The following is an 18,513-nucleotide window of genomic DNA, read 5'->3' on the forward strand; positions in this document are numbered from 1 at the left end:
TAGTGTGAGGGTCAGATTAGTATGTTTTGGGCACAAGGACAGTTTATAAGTTTGACGGCTGGATACAGACTGGTCTTTAGTTTTAGTTGTATAGGTAGAGAACCTCTCTTCAGAATAGGGACGGAGAGGCCTTCATCCAACCTATTTGTTTTAAAAAAGATGTCTGATAAAAATAGTACAACTTTGTATCCACTTCTCATTTCTGATCCCTCGCAACACCCAATGAAATACAAACTGCATCTTAATCTTCCAATAACTTTATTTTATGTAAAGGGATATTGTAAACACAACACTCTTTTGGAAAAGATTAAATAAAAACAGACTATGTTCTTTGCTATTTACAGGTACAATAATTCTGCTAATGGATTGGCCTAAGTGCAAGTGCATGGTGTAAAATTCGACAGCCTCTTGGTTCATAGACAAACAGATCGCAAATCACGTACATACTGCAGAAATAAGTACATTTCCTCATTGCTTTGGATACAAATTCGGGCAGATACAGTGAACAGATCTACCAAGTTTACTTATTGGCACTATTTGCTATCCAAACTTTTTCCCTTTATTGTACCATGTTTTCTGTCGTGTTTTTTTTATATCTGTTTTTAATTTCATTCCCTTTTTTTAGAGATTTAAAAAAAAATGTGATCATTTTTTGGAGACAGAAACACAACATCCCGAGGCGCCCCTGAAGAACCACAGAATGTTGAGTGGGTGGAGCAGCAAGCTCACCCAAGAAATACCATCACAGGAGCTTCACGCCATCTCTGTGCTGGCAGTACTTTAAGGTGCTTAAAGACACTTCACTATCAAACTTCGAGAAGGGATGGTGTAGATTTTGCAACAAGGTTCGAAGGAGAAGATTCTCAACTGTTCCTGCACACAGCATTGGCACCACAGCAGTGTTCGTCAACCACCTAATCCGTTACCACTGGCGGCAAGTGGATGAATGTTTCAAGAGCAGGTACCAACCCACCACCAGATTTGCAATTCCACAGGAGGAAGCAGGACTATCATCACCAGCAGTGTATCTGCTGGACCTTGTGAGGCAGACCACCAGACAACCAGACCAAGAAAATAACTGCTGCAACGAAAAAGGCTTGGTGCACCAAAGTGCAAGGAAAACAAGTTTATTTTGTTTACAAAAAGGAAAAAAATGATAGAAGGTGCCTGTTGAAGCCAACTGCGACAGACTTCACTGTTAGTTCAAAGCAGTTGCAACGTTTTTAAGGAGAAGAATCATCATCTGTCACATAAGCACATACTGTTTTAACCCCCCCACCCTATTTGGCAACAACCTATGTACATACTAGCAATCCCCTGACCGATTGGCCACATCTTGATATACTCCTGCCCTCTAACAAGTGGTTTTCTATCCCATCACCTTGGTTTCTCCACTACCTGATTTGTGGGTTTCTTGACATAGTACCCTCCATATGAGCCTACTCACATGATGTGCACCTGGTTGTTAACATGAGCTCAGCGTATACTTTTGAGGTCGAATTGGCCCCTTTCGGAATAAAGGAGTGCTTCTCTTGATCGAAGACCATGCCTCCCTGTCACAGCACTAGATGTTTTGGCATTACCTCTTTCTCCTCCTAGTACAAATCACAGGATGTTTCACTGCTAGCTCCCCCCCCCCCCTTATCAGCTGCTGCTTCTCGTGGGGCTCTCGAGGACCACACTAATCGCCAAAATTCTGATTGTTTTGATGATCTGTTTGTGGGCATCTGGCAGTTCCAATAGGATGGGCATTATTCTGGGGGGTGCTAGTGCCCTAAATCTTGATCAGGCCTTTGGCAGCTCAAGACCTCTGCCCCAGCTCCCATGAGTTTGTCCTTCGGGACAGGCGCAGTCCTACCGGTGCTTGATAGTTCACATTCCTTTCTGGTTTTGCAGGCCTGCAACCCAATACAATTGTATGTTGTCTATTTGGTCTGGAGGCCTCCTATGTTCGGTTTCCCTGCTGGGGCTTGGGATGGGAAAGCTATTCAGAAGTCATTGCCATGCTGTGCTGCTACCTTTCATCATGGCCTACTGCATACCAGGCCTCACTCTAAATATGGCGGTGCTTCAGTGTTTCTCACAGCGGGGACCACGGTTGATTTTTACATTTACTCATTTCATTTTGACTTCTGTTAATACTGCACTCCTGTGTCTACCTACGCTTCCAGAACTGTTACAGAAGGCTACATGTGTTACACCTTCTTTACATGTTTCACGCCCCTCTGGCCACGCACGTTAATTTTCTCGTGCACTAATATATTTTCCTCAACCTAAATCATCTGGGTGGGCACAGGAACTGGACGAGCATCCCAACATTCAGCCCTTTAGTTAATCCTCCATTAACTAATCCATCTGCTTCCTTTCTTCTATAATCATCATCCTTGGGCACCCACACCCTGCACACGTGATGTAAACTCCCGCCCCCTGTCCTGGGCATACTTCTCCGGGGTCACGTAAGATAAATGCAGTCACCATCACCAGCTAGATCGACCCAGTGTTCTACATAGTTTTCTGGATCTGCTGGGGGTGAAGTTGAGGTCTTGCGGGGGGTGAGGGAGGGGGGGAGTAATCCATAGGCCGTTTGATTCTCACCAGGCGTGTTTTTTTGGGTTCATCTCTTTGAGCATGCCTATCTTTTGTATTGGGAGGAGCTATACCTGCCCCTATTGAGACCATCATCATGGCACTGTTCAAGAGTGTCTTTACCCAGCATTATAGCATAATTCGGCACATGCAGAACATCATCAGCAGGAGTATCACGATGGGGACCAATATTTACACCACTCTGAGCCATGTTGGTTCCCATGAGATCATTGTATCGAACCAATCTTCAGCATCCACTCCTGCTTCAGTTTCCATGCTTGTCCTTAGCCAGTGGAGTGCCCCATGATGTGCGACAGGGACCCATTTCGTGCATTGTTTGGGGGAATGTATGTGCAACATTACAATCCAATTTTCCTGCACATGTCCCCTTCCATGGCCATCAACAGATCCAGGATGTACCAGTTCTGTAGGGTCACCAACTGGATCACACGCCTCTTGCTCTTGATGGAATTCAGCCCCTGCTCCATATCGTTTGCAACTGGATCATTTCCCACCACACAATCTGGTGCCACTTAGCATTGGCTGAGGCCTGGCCCCATGGCAGTGGGGGAAAGGCAAATAACACCTCAGTTTTGGTGTATAGGTGATTATTTATCTGGAATCTCTTTTAGCAACTTGGAGGAATCTTCTGATAAATAATTTGATCGCTTCGTCGTCTTCTTAGTGATCACTTCTTTCTTCATATTTGTGGTGTTTGGGACGGAGGTGTCTTCGACTATGCTGTGACGGACATGGGTGCTATAGTTAAATGGGCCTCAGGAACCACGAGAATGGCTGAATGTAATGTTGTTACTGAACATGTTCCTCTCCATAATGGTCGGAGATGCATGTATTCTCGCTAGCCACACACCCAAAAGATATCCATAAGGGCTGCTGTGCCCTTGCTGAGATCAGGGACGAATAATGTCTTGTTGCAATTGCTGTTGGTTCCCACCAGAACACTTCCATGCCCTCAAACTCTGCCGCTTGCACCTTCACTTGTGTTTCACAGTTCCATGCCCTCAAACTCTGCCGCTTGCACCTTCACTTGTGTTTCTTTTGTTTCGATCCATGTCAGTTTTTAGACATGCGTGTTTCATATGGTAAGGCAGTTCTTGTTGATGTTCCATATAATTTCTTCATCGATTTCCCTACCGACCCCATGCCGCACAATTCACAACTGCCTCCTCCCATCTGTTTGCCTCAAACAACACTCTGTCCATCATTAGCAGTGGGCGTTGAACGCACGCCCTGCACACTCACACCGGACCGGGGGGGAGGGCCTAAGACAAGCTTGCAAGGATTACAAGTGTTTATTTATACAAAATAGAAATGCATCACCAAAGAAGTCTGCTGCCGCCAAAGGGATATGCAGCACATTATAAGCACACAAAATGTCACTAATTATGTCATATTATATAGTACAATATGGATTGGAGGGGCCCTAGATGTGTAGGGCCTGCTCCATATGGGATGCCAAGCCATTGGTCCGGCTTCATCTGTCCATCTCTTTCCACGTGGGCACTGCTGGGCTCGTCATCCGAGATGAAGTTGGCTTAACGATGAATTGGCTACAAACACAAACAATGTTGTTTTATCATTGTAACCAGCACCTGGAAGACACAGGGAGGGGCTCGTGGGGAGAGCAGAGGTCACACTAACTCACATGCTTCACTCGCTCTCAGACAGATCAGCAACTCCCAACGTCCTCTACCTTTGTTTTTGGCTATAAATTGTTGCCACCCTGCACCTCGCTGCACAAATGGCGAGACCCATTTAAGCATGATAGCCTTGCCTTCTGATCTTAGTGATCGATCGAGGGGTATAAAAGTTGTATGGTCGGTGGTCTGGGTTTGGATAGTCTTGTGGCATGAAGGTGTCTCAGGATAAAAGCATTGCATTGCTGTATTTCTTGTGGGGGATTATTGGGGGCAGGAGAGCCTTGCTCTCTGTTCCGTGTGATGGTACTGCCAAGAGCGCCATGCTCCCTTCTCATGACCTTGCAGGGAGTATTTTTCCCTGGGCCTGAGGGCCTGATACATTCTAGGTCAATGGACAATCTTTTAGACACTGTGAGACCTGGCAGAGGTAGGGGAGGTGGTGTTGTTCACCACGCTTGGGACTAAATTCTAAGGTGGCTACCGTTCACCAAGATGGTGTTCACACCTACATCTGCCATATGGCTTGTAAATCATGCACTTAGGTGATTGCACACCCTCCTCAATGTGCAACCCCCACCCACCTGCTACCTGGATGTGCTCCATTAGCGTTTGGTTGTTCGGTATCTCTTAGGGGGTGGGAAGACCCTCTCCTTCCCTCGTGGGTCTTTTTTATCCTTTGCACACTTTTCTTCATCTTTGTCTATCAGCACAACTCTTACTCCGTGCCCATTGAATATGCTTTGAGCCTGACACAGTGCCAAATGAACCGAACACTGGGGTACTAACATTTTGCATGCCTCTGACACGTGAGGGATGAGGGAGCAATTCCTGTTTGACCTCTGCTTCCCCACGGAGAGCATTTGACTGTACCATAGATTAGTGAATTCTGGATGGTGCACATCAGTCATTGTGTGAAATACGACTCCCTTATACTGGTTTTACTCTCTTCCTCCACCCCTCTTTTCACCTGGGGCCTCCATTGCCATGTGACTGTATCAACTACCCGTGTTCATTGTACGTCCCTTAAATAACCTGGAAGACCCTGCGGACTGTACCGTACACACCCATTTACTACACGATCCCTTTAAATGCCCCAACCATAAAACCTCACTGAGTATATACAGAGACCTAAACTAAAACCGAAGCACATGTACAACACTGGAGTAATTATCTGATTCTTGTGATGTGAAATCTGCAGAGGGGGAGAATAATGGGTTAAAGATGCAATACCCAAAGACTGTTTCATATTACCAAATGCAGCAACAATAGCTTGAAAGCAGTGAATCAGTATTACAGTAAAGGGAATACACATTCTTTAAAACACTGCTATTTGTTCAGAAAGAGCTTAGGTAGAAAAGATGTATGTTGCAGTAGTATGGTCAGTGTGAATAACAGGAGACGATGTATGCCAGCTGTAAAATTGAGACCATGAGGTGCTGTATGGGGAGACCTTTGCACATCAGACCGGTGTAACCAATACTGTAATTCCTTAATCTTGACTGCCAGTGGAGTGGCATATATGACCGTATATGGCCCTTTCTACCACTGCTCACTCCACTTGCGGACAACATTTCTTACAAAACAGTACTCTCCCGCACGCAGCTGTTGTGCATGTGTCCACGTCACTATTTTGTGAGGGGAAAGGTGATGGTCTTTGCAGGACTGTGTCCGCAGACTGAATAGCACCAAGGACAAACAGTGGACCCAATTATTTTTTAGGGTAACGCACAACTTGGATAATTTCACCTTTAGGAGGCCATTGATTCGCTCAACAACGCTGTTGGCTTGAGGATGATAATTTGAGCACATGTTATGTTTGATACATAAGAGAGTTGTTCTTTCTTTAAATAGCTTGTTCAAGAAGTGGGTGCCATTATCATATTTAAGTGCTTTGCACACTCCCCCACCGGGGAAACGCCTCTCGTACTAAAAATGTGGCCACTGATTTAGCGTCTGGATGTTCACAAGGAGCAAACAACAACGATTAAACAGTGTTGTACCGTTCTCCCATGTCGGCAAAATCAATATGTTGAGCCGGTCAGATAGCACAGAGAGTAGAGCGCTTACTTTCACATCCGTGCAGAGCCTGCCGATGCAGGTTCGAATCCCGGCAGGGCCAAACTCCTTCCGAGGTGGATAAATGAGCACCACACACTGTGGGTAATAAGCAGCGCTCAGATGCCTGAGGGTTTGTAGCACTATATAAATGCAAAACAAATGTAATTCTCGGAACGGCCGGCTGGGGCGTGGTAACGTGCCTCGCAGTGTCCACAATGTTTGCCCAGTATTGTATGTCTGACAAAAGGTAGAATTAGAAATAAACAAGTTCAACTGTTCCTGCATGTTGGGTACGTACCAATCCTCCTGTGTGTCCGCAGTGATATGCTGCTTTGATACATGCAAGGGGTAGTGCAACTGCTCAAAGGCTACCATTACTAGTTCCTGGGACATTACTGCCTTACCTGTGATGACCTGTTAACATATTAAGTCACTGGGGGATTGCTCACACCCCATTTTCTGCCAAGGCAAATTTTCAGCCTGTGGTGCCTGACCCTGAAACTCAATTATCAGGGTAATTGGTATATGGAACTTCTAAATACAGCAGCATACTAGCTATTTCTGGGTATGCTGTGCGTTCTGGTACCTGGAGATAGGCAGCTACTTTGTCTGCCTAGTCCTCCGTCTTGTTTTCGAGAGAAATTAGGTCTGTGTTGTTTGCATGCACGGCACACTTTATGACAACGACCAGTATGGGCCGTGAGAGAGCATAGATCTGTCTGTCTAACAGTGCAGCTTGTTGCACTGAAGATCCATCTGCCCTTATGAACGTCCTTCCCTTCCACCGTGACATTCCTGAATGAACGTTGGTGGTAACATAAGCTGAATCAGAGTAACTGGTAACCTGACACCCTTGGGATGCCTCTCGTGCTTCAATAAGAGCAATGAGCACTTCATCCTGAGCAGATTAATGCATGGGTAGTCTCTTTTGCACCAACACTTCATACTGGCTATCTACCAAATGGACCACTGCTGCACCCATGTGCCTCTTACCCGTCTTCTGGTCAATAGTCAGTGAACCGTCAACAACAAATATTTCTCCATCCTCAAGAGCACATTCCCTTGCTTTTGGTATGTCATCGTCAGATCCTTCATATGTGTGACAGTCATGCATGTCATCAGCGTCAGTTATTGTCTTACACCAGACAATATGAACATAGCGGCTGGGCAGTATGACCTTGTAAACTGAAGCCCTTTGTGTTGTCAGTGTGGATTTGGACCTCTGTAAGATGGCAAATACTGCGTGCTCTACATATGTCACTGAGCTTCCCATTGTGATAGTGGCTGTATTTTTTTCGAAAGCAAAGGCTACTGTCCCTGCTTCATTGAGTCCAGCATGCTGCTGTAGTACACTAATGTTCTGTGGCCCAAAGTGCTTTTGTGTGTCAGGACCGCTTTCCTAATTTCACCGTCTGAGAGTGAAGAAAGGTACAACGTATAGTCGGGTGTTGCTAGGTCTGGGCAGTAGCAATAATGTCCTTGAGCTCTTGAAAACTAGTGAGCATTTCTTCATTCCATGTGATGGTGCTCTTTTGTCTTTTGGGCCTCCTGCAGTGCTTTAAGTAATGGTCAAGTGTACGCCGCATAGTCAAAAATCCACGCCCTGCAGTAATTGCATAACCCTAAAGATGTCTGCATGTCTTTATCTGTCCCTTGTTGGGGTATACTACGCAATGCTGCTGCGCGCTCTGGGGTTACCTTCTTGCCATTAACAGAAATCGGTTGCCTAAATATAGTACTTCCTGTTGACAATAATGCAGCTTTGCTCTGTCTACTTTGTACCCTTCGTCAGTGAGCAGTTGCAACAATGTGATGTTATCCTCACTGTTTTGCTCTTCATTAGCGCTACACTCCAACAAATCATCAACATATTGAATGCAAGTACTCGGCACATGTATGTTGCCTAAATCTGCATGCAACACCCTGTTAATGTTACGCTCACCTGGTCTCTGCAGAGGCGCTGGGGCATGGCTGCAGCCCTCCCGGGGGTGAGGTCGGTTGGGTCCGAATTCGCCCTCTGCGCTTATGTGGTGACTGGTGGTAATAGGTGATGCTGCTCACTGCTTCTGCGTGGAGAATAGGGGGTGTGAGTATGCCAGCTTGTGCGTCTGATTCCCTTCCAGACCCCTTCTCCCAAACCGTGGTACCTGTGGGATGCGATGTCCCTGGAAAGCTCACCTGTTGATTAGTTTTGGCGAGCACTCAGTCCTGCTGCTTCTGGCGGGGGCGCTTGTATGATCTGGACCGAGTTCCTTCACTGGTCCCTTGCTCGTAGCAGTCCAGTCCTGCTGCGACTAAGCCACTATACTTCAGGTAAGTGTTCCTGTTTGCCTTTGTCTTTCCTCGTCTGTTGTTTTTGTTGTATTTTAAAGTTTGTTGCCCTGTATTGCTGTCCGTTCCGCTTTTGATGTTTGTTCTTTTGCTTTCTTCCCTTGCAGGTGATGTTGCCGGGCCCGGCAGAAGCTGCGGAGCTCGAGGCGACAGCCGGAGGGAATGAGGAACGAAGGTGCAGTCGTACAGTAGGTGGTAAGTTGTTAACTAGGGGGCGCATGGGGTTCAAATGCGGCGCGGCCCTAGGACGGATGTTCTAACCTTGTCTTTCTTCTTCTTCACAGGGTCCGAGTTCGTGGATGCTGAGTGCTGTGCTGCAGCGTCGGGATCAAGATCCCTGGATGTCAGGAGACGAGTCTGCAGATGAAGCGATGAAGCACCGGTTGCCTGGAAGTGAGTATGCAGGAGAATGCCTGGTTTCGAAGGTAAGTAAACTGGTCCGAGCTGCGGTGAGTGTCACGTTTCACCTGAGTGCACAGTAACGCGAAGCAACAGCCTTAAGGATGGAGCAGCTTATAAAGCTGAGCTTCTGAAGCCACGCCCACCAGGATCAGCCTGCCTGCCACACCCGATGAGTCGGCACATGAAGACCAGGCCTAGGGAGCCACACCTGATGAGTCAGCACATGAGGATGTTCTCTGGAGTAAAGGCTTTAATCTCCTGGAAAGTTCTTGTAAAATAAAAGCACTCCTGCACTGAAATAAAGTAAAAGCACTCCTGCACTGAAATAAAGTGTTCCTGCTCACATCTCTATATGAGACTGGTGCCAAAGGCACCAGGACGGAGTCCAGCCAGAGCCCCAGTGTTTATGGGTCCCAAAGGGACATAAGTGAGTCAAGTGACCCATTGCCCCATCACTAGATGGTGTGGTTTTTGTGTTCTGGGGCCTGTGGCCATGTAAGTTAAATATACTGGGGGACTCGCAGTACCCCTGTGTGAGACTCATATGCCGGAATCTCTTTCCGCCATATGTGAATGCAACAAGATATTGAGAGTCGAGGTGCAATGGGAAGAAAGCATTTTTCAAATCAATGACTGTGCATAGGGTTGCTGTAGTGGGTATGTTACATAATATTGTTGCGGGGTTGGGCACAATGGGGAACTCATCCTGTACTACATTGTTGATGGGGCGTAAATCCTGAATCATCCTCCAACTTTATCCCTTCGATTTTCTGATGGGGTATATCGCCATGTTGCAGGGAGAATTTGATGGCACGATATGCCCTTGGTGTAAGAGAGACGTCATGGTGTCATGTTTCCACTCCACTTTGGACAATGGGTACTGTATAACTCTGGACAATACAGCACCAGGTTGTAGCACACTTTGTAAGATCCCCACATTGTGGGGGTTACTTGTCCTACAAATTGTCAGGCACTTGGACTTGATCACTTTGGGCGAAAGGTGGGACACTTCTTTCTAGTACAATGAGGCATGGAACATGTCAGAATTGCACCATTATTTCACATGGGACATTGCCAAAATGATTTCCCCATCATTGTCCCAGTCTTCGAACAAGTGACTATCTGTAACTCCTCGTAAAGGCTGGGTTGGGACAGTGCATGAGACACTGTGCTATTCTCCTCCCTCTGCATCTTTCCCTTTCGGGACGATCCTCTCTTTTGACACCACCACCCCTTCTAAATCGAGCATAAGGATAGTTCCTGCAACATGTTCCTGGGACTGGGCTGGTCTAAACAAAAATTCAGCCGACACTCTCCCAAGACCGATTTGCTACATTCGGCACTGCGTCGAGCAGTACTGTAGCCTCGTACATGAACCGATCTGGGTGCACGCGCACAGTAGGTGGTGTTTCCATCTGCAGGAAGTGGTGTATGCCAATAGTACTAAATGCAACAACGTTTGAGGCAATTGAGGATGCCTGGCTCGATAGTTAGTGAAATTGGCAATAGTTTTTTTGTTGTTGAGTTTTTTTACCTCCATTTCTTGTGTTGTTTTTAACTGACAGTTAATAGAAAAAAAGTATATTTCCTACATGCACTCTCATCCCCTCCTTAACAGTTCTTGTCAGAAACATCATGAAAGATCTAAGCCTGGGTAGGTGGGTTTAATATTCAGCACCACGGCAATGGGCTAACCCTCTCTGTTGATGACTGTGACATCAACAGGGAAACAAAACTTATAAAGGTATGGCCCGGCATAGTTCCACATGACAAGATCATATATTTGCTGCAAGGTAAGTGTGTTCATTTTGTTTTTAAATGAAACATCCTCTATGGTGCCAAGGGTGTTTAATCTAAAAAATGCTGTGTGGATAAGTGGACAGTCTACGCATATTTTGTTTGGACAAGTTGGAATAGATAATATATAAATATATATTTTATTATTTGATGACCTGGTTCCTCAGCCTGCCCAGCACACGCTTTTCTTGATGCATTTGTGGTTTATTGCAGCCCAAATCTGCCTCTCATGGACCAGTTGCTAGATGTGCTCATGAGCCATCCTGTGCTTCAATGCCTCACCATAATAACCCCAACAGTCTATCGCAGTGGCAGCTTGTCCATTTGTAAACTTGCGGGGTGTAAATGGTTTCCCTCCATTGACCCAAGTGAGCACTCTTAAACTACTAGTCCCATAAAGTTTTGGTTGTTTTCTCCCCTTGGAGCCATTTATTCAAAAATTTCAACAAGTAAACCCACAATTACTTCAATATATATATTTTTTTCTCCCCTTGGAAATAATGGGTTAAAATTGCAAATGCAGAATTGGGTATCAATCCATATAAGTTAAATTCCAGTCTGAAGGGGAACGTGTACAATGCATCAATATATGCAAGGTTCCCCAGGAGTTGAATTGGGGAAGAAAAGGAGCCAGTGGTATTCTGGCAACTTCCAAAAGGGAGGGAGGGAGGTTTCTGGGTAGGGCGGGAGGTGCAGGGTTTGACCTTTTTTTTTATTTGTATTCTTCATTGGCTCTTGTTGCATTGGGGCTTGGCTAACCATGCCGGGAATAACGGATACAAATAACTGGATTAATAGCTGACAGTATGGTAATAAATACAATTTGCTGATGAAATTGGGCATTCAAATGAAACTAGTTGAGATTTGACACACCCATTTCTTTAGAACTTTTTTATTAGTGGTTTCTGTCAGTCATCTTTTACACTAAAAGACATCATTTAAAAAAATAGCTTAAACACATTGTGTAAATCAGAACTGCATATCGCCTTAATGCTTGTCATTAGGTAAAAATGAACAGTCTTTATTTTAGTTATGAAAACTCAGATGTTCACAAATAATTGCCACATGACAAGAAGTAGGAAACCATGAAGTGTCGAGATTGAAGACAGGAATCAACATTCTGGCTCATCGCTTAACCAAAGTGTGTTTTTTCGCAACGTATTTGATCTCCTATTTTCTCACCTATGAATATTGCCAGTCCCTAAATATTTATAAATTGTCTTTAAGAGTGACTTACTTCCCATGATACACTTGAAAAAAATTGTCATGGTTCTAAAAAACTCCCCACGGTTTAACAGGTTATAGTGTTGCTTCATATTTAAGAATAGTGACCTTTCACATATTATACATCAGTCATGTGTTTCTTGGCTCACTCATGGTGGCACCACTTGAAAACCATGGCCCTCTTCTATCCTGTCAATTTTCGGATACACGTTTCGACCTATTCACTTCTAATCTGTATCCTCTATTCTATCATATATGTATCCTCCTCGTTGCTTCCAATATGATGTTTGATTAATTGTACATTCTGTGACGCTGTTAATTTAAGTTCAATATCTATTCTTGGATAAGGGTACCGTTTTACATACAGCTACTGATCTGTATGCTGAATCTAGACTACAGCCAGCATACTTTCCCTGCTGCTGCTATTGTGAAAATGTCTTGTTTCTATATTAGACCCCAAGTACACTTATCGTGGATTGCTTGTGCTGCCCTTGAAGTGCACATCTTTAGTATTCTGATCCATTAGGGCTGAAGGGACCTGTGAAATTCAGGGGAGTTCCAATGCTTCTTTTGAAAGCTATCATGTTGGTCTATTGAGCTATGGGTTGTGACTGGAGTGAAGTGGAGATGAGGGTGGCCCAAAACTATTTTTGGATACATTGATTTCTTTGGTTTGGGAGGGGGAGCCCAGGCCCGAAAAACCCTAAGCATGGCCTTGCATACTGCCTTTTCTTGTGGAACTGTAGTTGTTTTGTCTATGCCCTGCTTGAATGATCAAGTATGTGGGGGAGGCAGGTGTACATAACATAAGTGATTCCTATGAATGCACCTCTTCCAGGGGTGAACATTTCGGGTAGCAGGCTACTAGCCAGGAATAACGAGTCACCTGTCGGGCTGCATTCTCCACATGCACACAACACACCATTACTTATTCACCAAGAGTCAATATTCACTTGTTAATGGCTAGTTGCGAGTGCACATTATGAGTCCTACCTCCTTTTTGGAATAGTGAGATTTTGGTGGTCTTCACTAGCAACTAAAGTATTTATGGCCTCCTGTAACACACAGGTGAAAATAAGTAACTGGGGAGGGGAAAGGAATGGAGTTTCTTTTTGAGGTTTCAAACCGTTTGTCTTCAGTGGACTTCAAACTCTTAGCTGTTGTTCTTCTTTGAGATAAAACCTTTGCATCTTCCACAGCCACATCAAAGGTTGTACCTTGACTTTGGTCAGTTGTAACTACTACCACCACTCCAGCTCCTCATCCTTTTGGGTATGAACTCCTACTCTCCCTGTAGTAGGTGAAATGCATGTGTTTTCCCTTTAGGCTTCTCATCTAGAGGTATCTTGGGTAGTGTGCAAAATATGCACTCGCCACCAGCCAATGATAAGTGATAAGTGATAATTGGCAAGTGATAATTGACTCTTAGCTAGTAATAAATGGTGCGCTGTATGAAAATGGAGAATCGAGATGGCAAGTCACCTTTTATGCCTAGCCAGTAGCTTGAAACTTTAAATGTTGACCATTGTCTTGTGTATTTTCCTTCACTCAAAAAATACTTCAAAACTTTGCCATCCAAAACTACCTACTTCAAACCTTTTTGACTTGAAGGGTGCACCAAATAATGAGTGAATCCTCCCATCCTGTCTAACGTCAAGCCTACGCCCCCTAGTTCTCTTTTAAATGAAAGTGACTTTATGGGCCGAAATCTCTTACTGGCAAGAGTCCATTATCAGTCGGCAATGGCTAGTGGCGAATTAATATTTTGGGGGCAGCCTTTATTACCACTGTCATTCACTGTATAAAGCAAGACACATTTTTGTTTGTTTCTTACAGATGCTGATGTGTTTGAAGTTGTTCTTCCGATTACTATTTGCCTATTGAGCGATGATGATCTTTTCCTGACTGATGAAGATAATGGGGTACATGAACATGCCAACTCTTTTGAGGATGGTGAGTTATCCCACACGTGTGTGCTTGATACTGCCACTGCTGACCATACACCTGAGAAGAGCACCAGCAGCCAGAGTATACCCTACACATTGGAATCTAGCATGGAACAAACATTGGAATCACCAGAAAATTCAGAAATTACTGAAAAGTTTTTGGGGGCACCGCCTTTTCCGTCTGGGAATGAGGAAGCTGATTTGTATGGCACAACCAGTGGAAAGGTGGCTTCTAGTGAAAGCCAAAAATTGCAGTGGAAAACGGATGAAAGAAATGCCAGTGAAAACGATGTTTGCCAACTTAGGCGATCTAAGCGCCTTGACTGCCGCATCCGATACAAAGTCAACAGCAAAGGTATTTATTGTGTCTACGATCTACATCAATAGCCAAGAACAGTCACCAACAAAGCCATTAGTTTGGGCTTTTGCATAGGTATTGCATCGGCATTGCCAAGTAATTGCCATGATGTAACCATTCAGCGGCTCTTTCCAGTTTATTCCCAGATAGTGCAATCACTCGCAAGGTATTGCCTTGACAAGCTGTGGTACTTGCATTATATGAATGGAATTCCTATTCATGTATATTGCATGTTGCTCCGCAAAAGCCCACATGCTCGCACCATTGCCAGGTTTTGTAATCAAAACCAAACATTACTAACATGACTGTTATCCAAGGCACACCAGGCATCAAAAGGTTAGGTACATTCACAATTTTGTCACCATTAAGGCAAGATCTTACACCATTGCCTGGCATTGGCATCAAAATCCCACATACTCCTGCCACAGCCATTCATTGGGTACTGACATGCTATGCTAGGTACTTGAATAATAATTCAAGTTTTTGCCATAATATGCCCCACCAATTACCCCATATGCCCAGTTTTGCCATTTTGCTAATTTGTACAGATGCTCGAACCACTAACTAGGTATTGCCATAATTTACCCTGGTCCTCACACCATTGCCAGTTTACATCATTTCCAAGTGCTCACATTGACATGTATTTTATGAAATGGCTTCACTCCCCATATTTGCCATTAGATGCACAGCTGTTTATACCATTGTTGAGTATTGCCATCAAACAAACCGTTATTGTTAGAAAAGGTTGAGGTAGTCTCACAATTGACATGTTTTGCCAAAATAAGACCTGGTAGTGGCAACATTGCTATATGACAGAAAGTAGTGAAATTACTTGCCAAAAACTAACCCAATGTGGTATATTTTGCTATTAAATACAGAGTTACTTGCACTATTTTTGGGTCTTGATTTGTCCAAGTGCTTCCTCCATTTGGCTGGCATTACCATAATTTGCCCAGGTACTCCCATTGTTAGTCAAGTATTGGCATTGAACGCCTAATTTGAAGGCATCATGAAGGACACAGATAACAGACTTAAAATTCAAACAAAATGTATGTATTCACTTAACTGTCAGGATGGTTGAAAGCCTATCTTGTCCTATGCAATGGTGGGATTTCCCTACCTGAACAAAACTAAGGAAAGTCTTGAGTCAAAGAGTTCAACGTAATAGTCCGCCTGTGTCCAAAACCTATGCTTGCCCTCACAACTAGAATCAATAAATGTGTAGGGATATCAAAGTCAAAAGAAACCATGTTTAACACACAGTTCTGAGCTTCTTCCGGCTCTCAGGTTTCTTTCGGCTCACTTTTCCCCAAGCATATGGAAAGTTCTCCACAAGCATGTGAAAGTTCCATTAACAAAACATTTTAAACGTTTACCTTCTCCAGTTCAAGGTGATATACTTCAAAACCAATCCTTGGGGTTCCCTTCCCCAAGTTTTAAGTTGCACAATCCAAACAAAAAGGATCTCGGGACTTTGTTCCCAAGAGAACAAATGCAGTACCTCAAGCCTCAGGATTCCCTTCCCCAAGACTTCACTTGCTTCAGTCTTTTCCAAAAGTGTTGCAGTGGTTTTATTGGGCTTTCCTCATGGTGTCCTTTTTAGTTTTCACCATTCATGGTTCTCTGGTCTATGCGCAGTAATCGGACCACTTGGTCCATCCATCACAGATCACGCAACCAGGATCCCTGGGTTCCTTAACCCACATGCAGATTTCTTGATACTGGCTCCCGTGCACCAAGTCACCTTCACTTAACTCCTTTAATTGACCTCTTGGGTCTAGGCTGCACTCTTATATTCCTCTTGCGTCTAATTGGTTGTCTCGTGGCTCTGCGACCATGTATCACACACCCCTTGTCAAGTTGAAGCTTTGCCACGCTGCACTCCGTCATTACAGTTCATTGTTTCGGATTCCTTCAGCATTTAATATATTCAACTTTCAGGTTAAATATAACTTGTGCAACAAAGGTTCATTATTGTTGAATGTCAGTTTAGAGTTCAAAAGTGGTTTTATGTTGATTAATTATACACTATTTGAACCGTACATGTGTTTGCTTCATAACCATACTATTAGTGAGTGTGATACTCAATGTGTTTGTTTGCCTCAATGTTCAGTTTTCATATAGTTCGGCATTCAAGATATGTTGGTTCTCTCAAAGTTAAATTTTCATATAGTTCGGCATTCAATATGCGCTCAATTGTTAAAGGATCTCCAGTGAGTAACGGTTCGTGAACTTTATCTGCTTCCCAACACTGGAACGTCCCTCTGACACTCGCCAGCCTCCTTTGTTTGTCCGATGGTTCCCGCGGCTTCCTTTCAGCTCTAGAAGCCAGCAAACCCACCGGTGTGAGCTTCACTCGCGTGCCGCATCGCTTCTCCTTTGTGCCGGCACCCCTGATGCTTGTTTTCAGATGGGCACCATGTCCCCAGGGTTTTGCATTTCCCCAGCAGCTCCTGCTGAGTGTGCTGAGCTTCGGAGGCTCCCATTCTCTGGGAAATTACAAAGCCCATTTGCCTCGGGTCTCACAAGTCCTCTGGGTCTTTCGCTGGCGTCTTAGCTCTTCCTCATGGACAACCACAGCTGCCTTCTCACATGGGTCTCCTCCTGTTCCTCCACTTTCAGGGCTCCCTGTTGCTCATTCTCTCTTAGCTGCTGGATTAGTCTCCCTTTATACATCTGCAGACCCTTGATAGGCTGCAGGTGTGAAAACCTGATTGGTGTGAAAACCTGATTGGTCCTGCCTGACCATGATTAGAGGGACATGCCTGCCCCTCACAGTTCCTTATGCATCTTCTTCGTCCAAGTACCAAAGTGGTGAAAAGAGGTAATCTTCATCACTCTTAGTTGCCCCTTCTCCGTGTTAGTACTGTCGGGTGTCATATTTGGAAAAATGGGGGAAACTGGTTTGTAATGACCCATAAAAGTTGGGGGAGGGTTAGATTGACTGTCACAAGAGAAAGAAGCATACCATATCTCACCCAAGGGTACCCTATTCCCAATCTTCAAGGACCCTCAAACCAGGTGATCCTCCCTTGCTTTTCCACCCTCAGGGTCAGGATCCAAGAGTGATGGATTTTCCCTGGCCACCTGCGCATAGGATCCAGGGGGAGTAGGAGTGAGAATACCCTCAGGCTTCTCACACTAAGTACTCTGAGTCACATCATTACAAGGTGCACACATACAATTCCTAGGTACTGGTCCCATGCCTAGGTATTCGCATTAAGCCCACAACCTGGCATGCATACATATCCTTGACAATGTATTGATTTCTTTGTATTGTTATCAATAGAAAATGACTCTACTAAAAAGATAGCCGAAATACATCAAGCTACTGCATCCGCACTCTGTACACTAGGAACACTTTCCGGTTCCATTATTCCTTTGTATGTCCCCTAGACTTTCAAATCTCTATAATGTTGTGGGGACAGACATGTATAGCCATTGAGTGTAATGTGTTGGGAAGGGTAAGAAGCTATTTGCTGATAGCTACCATGTTTAAAATGACCAGTTGTGTGCCCACGCTTGTGCTCATGAAATTGTGCTGGCTGCAAGCCTACATTTGGCTATGGGTATTGAATAAGGGGGTACACAGCGTTTTGGTCGGTGACCCCATGGTATGTTCCTAAACTGTAAGTGTTTGTGTGTGTGGGGGTCAGAGAGGAGCTTTCTATAGTGTTATACTAACTGGCAATCAAGAAAGCATTGTACTAAATGGAAAGGGAGCAAGATTACAGGTGGGTGGGATGGCGAGATGGTGGGCAGGGTGGAGGTTGAAAGCAAGTCATTATCTTTTTAGTTTTAGGTTTCTTCCTGAACTGCAGAAGGTAAAGAGGCAGAGCGATGTCGGTATGGGAGCCTAGCAGGTAAAGGCTTGTTTTCAGTTTTTCGTTCTTCTGTATTTCCTTTGTTCAGTCTTCCAATGGCTTCTGTGCTGTTGAACTCCACAGATTGTGTATGTTTATATGAGGTAGGATTCTAAGTTGGTGTCATTGCCTGGTGTCTGATGTATCTGATCTGAAAGTGGATGCATGATTTGATGGTAAGCCAATGGGGTTCCTTGAATGTAATTGCGTCAAACTTTCTTAAACCTGTGATGCGGCCGGCTGCAGTTTGATGGGTGGCTTGCAGGGTTTGGGTTGTTGCCACAACC

The 18,513-nt window shown here is 44.6% G+C and overlaps 1 protein-coding gene across 1 annotated transcript in view; it reads left to right on the forward strand.

Moving 5' to 3' along the window:
* The window catches only part of LOC138453183 (zinc finger protein 721-like), a 117,274-nt gene that overhangs the window by 44,899 nt on the left and 53,862 nt on the right, over positions 1-18,513 (forward strand). The window contains exon 2 of the mRNA XM_069605786.1: positions 13,896-14,360. Within this exon, the coding sequence (XP_069461887.1) occupies positions 13,896-14,360 (465 nt within the window). The remainder of the gene's footprint in view (positions 1-13,895; positions 14,361-18,513) is intronic.

Source organism: Ambystoma mexicanum, chromosome 4p (assembly GCF_040938575.1).
Source record: "Ambystoma mexicanum isolate Mex_15411 chromosome 4p, UKY_AmexF1_1, whole genome shotgun sequence".
Taxonomy (NCBI): Eukaryota; Metazoa; Chordata; class Amphibia; order Caudata; family Ambystomatidae; genus Ambystoma; species Ambystoma mexicanum.